Here is a 6,803-nt window from a genome sequence, read left to right on the forward strand (position 1 = left end):
TTAGGTCCGCTTTTGTGTTCTTGTGAAATTGTTGAAAAATTTGTCAAAAATACCTGATTGAGTGTATATGTTTGATGTGCAGGCTTCTAATGTTATATTTGATCCTCTTCACAACAGCTGTTGTGACTTAGATATTGAGAAAAATCCAGAATTAGAGAATTTCAGGAGTATTCTGGAGTTTATGGGTCGTATTCCTATCCAGAAAGCATTAACTGACCAAAGGCCTATCTACAAATCTCACATCGAGCGTTTCTGGAACAATGCAAGTTATGACGATCAAAGCAAAGTAATTTCATCAGTTGTTGAAGTTCATGGAAAGTCATAAAAGATTTTAGTCACAGAAGCACTGATTCGTGAAGTCATTAAGTTTCCTGACGAGCCTGATGATCCAACAAGATTTCCAGAACGAATGGTGAAAGGGTGTATGTTGAGAATGGGATATAATGGAGCTTTAAATGCCGGAAACTATTTAAAGTCAAAGTTTCAGAAGCCTTATAAGTTTTTGATTCATTGTGTACTGATTTCATTAAGTCATACTAAAGGTGGATACGATGCAATGCGCGATTACCAAATGAATATGATTACGGCATTGGTGTTGAACAAAAAGTATAATTTCTCACATATAGTATTCCACTATATGGCTGAGAATAGCAAGGCAAAGGTCAAGACTTGGATGTATCCAAGATTTGTGCAGATGTTGATTGACCATGCGTATCCAGAGATTGATCGAAATATTAAAGATGATTTGTTGGTGCAAGTTCACATGACCAATAATACACTAAAGAAACTTGTGAAATATCATCCGAATCACCCAGAGCCAACACTTGTTGTCGAGCCTTTCGGTTTTATTAAAGATGTTCAATATGTTGATCCAGATCCAGTTAATCATCTAAACTGGAGAAATGAGGCTGAGATGAAAGAAGCAAGATATGCTGATGAGTTGAAAATACTTGCAGATTTCAAAAATACAAAGAATGAATGGTATGTGAAAGAATCCGGAAGAAGACGTAGAATGGCAACTCCTATTGTTCGAGAAGGTGAAGGATCTTCGTCATCAAAACCTAGAAAGAAGCAAAAGAAAGCAGAAACAATGTCTTTGGTTGATGAACCGGAAGAAGATAATCCGGTGGTAACTGCTGAAAAAGAACAAGTGACAGCTATAGCAGATGATCCATTTAATGTTGATGTGTTATTTGATACAGATGTCTTGGAAACAGGGCCAGAAGTTGTTGCTAATGTTGAACAAGTTGTAGATGTTGAAGCACAGAAAGAGAAAGAAAAAGTTGCTGATGATATTGAGGGTGATGATGTAGATAAAAGTACAACAAGTTCATCAAGTTCTTCAGATGATGGTATTGATGAGATTGAAAGTCGAAAAAGAATTGAAGAAGAGATAGAAAAAGAGAAGATGTTGAGAAAGAGAAAGAGACAAGAAAAAGACGATGATGATGTTTATGTGCCTTCTCCAGAGCATGTCTCAGGATCACAATCTTCTCCAAAAGCTAGAAAGAAAGCGGGAGGTCGTAAGAAAGTTGTTTCTCCAAAAGTTCGCAAGGTCACGCCAAAGATCAAGACTCCGAAGGTCGTATTAAAGAAGAAACAAACAAAAGAAAGCCAGAAGCCTCCCACACCACCACATTCACCAATCCAATCACCACCCCGACAACCTACTCCACCACAACAATCCTCACCACCTAAACAACCAACACCTCCAAGACAACCATCACCTATTCAACAAACACCACCACCACAACAACCTTTTGTTACCTCACAAGAACTATTTCAAACACCTCCACTCACCTAAATGCAAACTGGTTTGTCTAGCAGAGGTCTTTATACTCCACAGGATAATCTGTTAGATGTTGGAGATTTTGATTTTGCCAACACTTCACAAGTCAGAAATGTTGAAAAGAAAGTTGAAGAAGTTGTTGCTGAGAACAAGAGACTAGCAGCTGAAAATAAGAAAGTGTCTGACCGTGAAAAGAATCTAGAGATGAGAGTAAAGAAGCTGGAGATGGAAAACAGAGAGTTGGTGAAAAACATTGACTCTGATCAATCAGAAATTGATATCTTGAAGGTTAAAGTTGTTGAACTTGAAGAAGAGAAGACAAGACGTGATGAACAGAATGAATACTTCAAGTTAAAGAATATAGAGCTTGAAGCAGCTAAGGCATTAAGAGATCACGAGTTCTATATGCTGAACAAAGTTGTCGAAAGCATGCTCGGAACATCGGTAGAACAAAAGTTTGAAGAGCTGCAAGTTGAAGAGCTTAGAGCTGAACGTCAAGCAGAGATTGAAAGACAAATGATAGATAAAGGCAAAGGAGTTGAAGGAAGTTCAGCTGTGACTGAAAGATCAATAGTACCTTCTATGGTTGTTGATAATCCCGAGTGTATCACTGCAATATCTGGTTTGTTTGAAGAGGAAACACATCTTGAAGAGTTGATGGGTAACAGTGATGATGATGATGATGAAGAGGAGGATGAAGAAGATGAAGAAGACGAAAAAGTATTCTCTGCGAGCAGTCATGGATCTGGTAAAGATGATGATGATGATGATGATGCTCGGGGAGGTACAGGTTTGAAAGTTACAGAAGCTTCCACCGTGAAAACAGTTGATGATCTGATGAATGATTCGGTAAATGAAGAATCAGGGGAAGCAAGTGGAAAGGTGGAGTCAAGTAAAACTCAGATCGTTGAACATTCTGAAAAGTTAATCTTGGGATTAGATGTTTACAGAGAAATGATGCATACTGTGGATCCGGAGTTCAAGTTTGATTTTGAAGAAGAGTTGGAGTCTTTTGATATCAATCAACAGCCTGAATACACGTATAAGTATGTTGAAGAGGCTGACAAGTATGACAGAGTTGAGATTGAAGACTGGACAGATGATGAAGATGTAGTTGAAGATGCTTCTAAGTTTCCTACACTTATGGAGTTCTTTGCTGAAGAAAATAGAGAAGAATTGAGACAAAAGGTGACTGAGGCAGTGAAAGAAAAGAACTTTGATAGTGCTCAAAAGGAAATGGAAAAGGAAGATAGATCGAAGTGGTTCAGAAAAAGTCACGAGAGAAAGTTTAAGAGAACTTTGAAGTATTATCAGCGTGATAGAAGTGTGTCTCTCGGTGATATCATCAGTTGGGGTTACTTACTGCAAGTAAATGCTTATGCGATCAGACGAGAATGCGGAGTTCAATACTTTGAACGTTTATATGACATCATGTCATTACCTTGGTGGGATGTAGATGAGCTACCGAAAGTTAGATGTTTGGATTAACCTGTTCGAAAGAATGATGTTGCTATGTGGGGTTACATCAAGTATGAATCTTTGAAAGAATTTCGCAAATGGAAGCCACATCATCCAAAGCGCGTGCAGAGGGTAGATCCAGATACTGGTGTTACAGAGACTATCCTTAATGTCAAACCTCCGAGAACAATGAAAATAATTCCAATGCCTCAGATGGAACAAGACTTTTATAAAGGCTTTATTGGTTGGGTGTATAGTTGTATTTCAACTGAAGCAATTATTACTTACAGAGCAGGTGGGGAGATTCGAGAAATACATGTTTATGATCCAATGTGGCTGGTAAATTGCTCTGCGAAGGATATAGAATGTCTTTTCATCAACAAGATTCACTATCAACCAGCAGATAGAGAACAAGCGCAACAGTTTCAACGTGTAGTTTCTCTTTGCTTTCAGAAAGGTATTAATTCTGAAAGTAAATGGAAATCTTCTTGGTGGTCGCTTGACGAGAAGATGAAAAGGAAAGCTAAATGTGAACGTCAAAAGCTTGATGAAAAGAAAGGTACATTCTTGAAGATTCAAGCTGAGGAAGAAAAGGCGAGGAAGAAAGAGAATGAAAGAATAAGGGTTGCGCTGAGCAGGAAGCCTAAGCCAAGGGAAGAGACGTATAGATCTGTCTGAAGACCCAAAGACAAGACGAAGACTGCGGCTGTATCCAAGGGGGAGTTTGTTGGTGCATTATGTCTAAAGCCTGCGTCTTAATCTTGTTAGTTTAATGTATAGGGTCTAGATAGGTGTTTATGTAAAGTACAGGGGTTAATAGTGTAATTTTGTGATGTTAATGGTTTAGGTCCGCTTATATGGACACTTGACATAAAAGCGGATCTACAAAGAAGAGGTCCGCTCATATGGACATGTCCATATAAGCGAACCTGTCTCCACTATATATACCCCATTCAGTCTTTCACATTTGTAACTTTGATGTCATCGGGTAGCCGAACTGCTGACCGTGTGTTTTCTGAAGAATTAATGTGAAAGCAAGTTAAAAGTGAATTCTATCTGTTTTCTACTCATTTCTTCTATCATTTGCTTTGATTCATGCCAAATATGTATTTCCGCTACATATTCGGTAGGTACTAGCTCGAATTGACTCATTTGACTGTCAAACTCGGTCCTACACCTTCTTTTGTTTCTGCTTGCCTGCTTAACATTCTCATGTATTCTGCTCTGTATGATGAATTTTCTGGTACAAGATCCATCATGTTTTCTGGTAGAACAGGTACATCAAAGTCTGACTTCCATGACCCTGCAGCACTCCAAGGTCTCATAATTTCTGATCTCCACATATATTTTGATTTTGGAGTTTGCAGATTTCTTTCAGAGAAAGCATCAGAAATTATGATGGATAAAAATCTGGGAAATGGTAGATGTGAATCTATATTTCCAGTTTTGGTCAGAATTGATCTTTTGATCAGATTGAATATTTCTGTTCCAAAATCAATATTCAACCCAGTTATAAGGCTGAACATGATTGTTAGAATATTCATATTTATCTGATCCGTACCTCCGATCTTGGATGATAAGCATTTATTCAATATTTCATCAATACTTGCCAGAAGGCAGGTAGCTTGTTCCTCTTGAATTCGTTGATTTTTGAAATCTTCGCCTTGCATCCCATTACAGCATCAAGTTGTTCAAACATGTCTTCTTTTGGTGGTGTATCTTCATATTCTTGATTTAAGGGTAGTTCCAAACATTCCCTTATTTTCTCTGGTGTGATTTTGATGAAGATATCTTCCCATACATGTGTTGTTAGCTCCATATGTGTTCTATGAGCTTCGAGAGTGTGTACAACCTGTTGTATCAATCTTTCTGGTACCTCTCTGGTCTTTGTAAGAGCATGAGCTATTGGGCTTCTGATCAGAAATTCAATGAGAATTTGACACTTCACATCATATTGTTCGATATTGGTGTTCATTGCTTCATTGTTGTTCTTCAAAGGAAGATATTCAGCTTCAGTGATTAGGGCAACAGAGTGTTCAGCTGGAGGTGGACTGTTGTTTGAGGCATCCATTAAGGATTTGGGTTTTTGCTTTTGAAAAGGGCTTTTAGGGTTTTGAGAATTGAGATTGAAGGTGAACGTCTCTGTTGTTGGAGGGTATATTTATAGTGAGCTGAGATAGAGATTTTTGAGTGTTTTTCGTGGGTTGTTTGTATTCAAGGTGTTTTATGACACCTTAATGATGTTTTAATCTTTTAAAGACGCAACCGTTTTTGAAAAACCCTTGGGTTATCTCTAATTTAATGTATATCTCATTCAAGACAATTAGAGATTCCAACGATTTTTAAAAGATAACCACTAGTATCCAACTTGCACCTTTTTAGGTGGGACCCTTTTTTTGATTTTAGAATAGGTCCAATCAAAAGCCTTTTCTTCAATTGAGTGCTTTCCCATGTTGTTCTTTTAATGATATATATATTGAAAGATCTAAATGTTTCATAAAGAGTTGAATTTTCCCATATATATCATCAGAAGATATTTGATTCATTTATAGAAGTCTGAATCAGGGAATGAGTGGAGTTTGATAAACTTTCTTACCTTGATCTTGTGAACTCCGCATTTTTGTTCTGATGTATCAGGAAGTCTCTTTCATATTGCTTGTTCCAGTCCTCAGAAAAATTGAAAGAAACATATCTAAAAAAATAATTCAGTTTTTTTTTTTGTTTCTTTGCATCAAATTTCTGATGTTTTAATGAAATTTCTGATAAATTTTATCAGATTCTGATGATTTATCATATCCTATCAGATTTCATTTGATTCTTACCAGATTTTCCTTGTTATCATCAGATAAGATTTCTTAGTTCCCCCTGGACCTATTGACATATTTAACTAACATTTAATTAAGAAAATCTGAATATATTACAGAACAAAAGTGGGTTAGAACATACAAAAAAAAAACCTTAAAAAGCTAAAACAAACATAGATAGACCTAACTACTCATCATCTTCATCCAACACGTTATACATGCACTTCACGTATAACCAGAGACTGGTTATTCTCCCTGTATTAAAGGTTGATGGAACCAGGGAAGCAACTCTTAAGTTTTCTTGAAGTGCTAGTTCAGCTCTTGTATAACAGCTTCTCACACCACCAAAGTCAAGTTGACTTGTGATTACTTTGGTTACGAAACGAGGGTATATCAGAAAAGGATTACGGTCATGGACGTTTCCTTCTAAGTCTCTCATGAGAAACTTAACATAATTGTAAGGTTTTTCCTGTACAATAGCATGCGCCACTTCCATCATCCTGTAAGACAGCTCATTAAAGTGTCCTGTCTTTTTCGAAAAGCAGACACTCAGCTGTGTTACCAAATATTGAAAAGGTGGTATGAACCCAGATTTACAAATTTGCCATGACACATTGCTTGAATTGTAGCCCATTTCAGTCAAGGTCCTTTGCACTTCTGCCTTTTCCAATATAGTGATCCTTCGACAGTCATCCAATTTGAGGACATCTCTGAGTGTTTCCTCTTTTAGGGTGATCTCTACCCCCATAACC

General features: G+C 37.3%; 1 protein-coding gene across 1 annotated transcript; it reads left to right on the plus strand.

Moving 5' to 3' along the window:
* The first annotated feature begins 409 nt into the window (after positions 1–409).
* Positions 410–3,277, plus strand: LOC110931472 (calponin homology domain-containing protein DDB_G0272472-like). The gene is made up of 3 exons (XM_022174866.1): positions 410–1,582; positions 1,847–2,450; positions 2,544–3,277. The coding sequence occupies exons 1-3, from the start codon at positions 410–412 to the stop codon at positions 3,275–3,277; spliced, it is 2,511 nt and encodes an 836-aa protein (XP_022030558.1).
* Positions 3,278–6,803: the final 3,526 nt, after the last annotated feature.

This window comes from Helianthus annuus, chromosome 15 (assembly GCF_002127325.2).
Source record: "Helianthus annuus cultivar XRQ/B chromosome 15, HanXRQr2.0-SUNRISE, whole genome shotgun sequence".
NCBI classification, from domain to species: domain Eukaryota; kingdom Viridiplantae; phylum Streptophyta; class Magnoliopsida; order Asterales; family Asteraceae; genus Helianthus; species Helianthus annuus.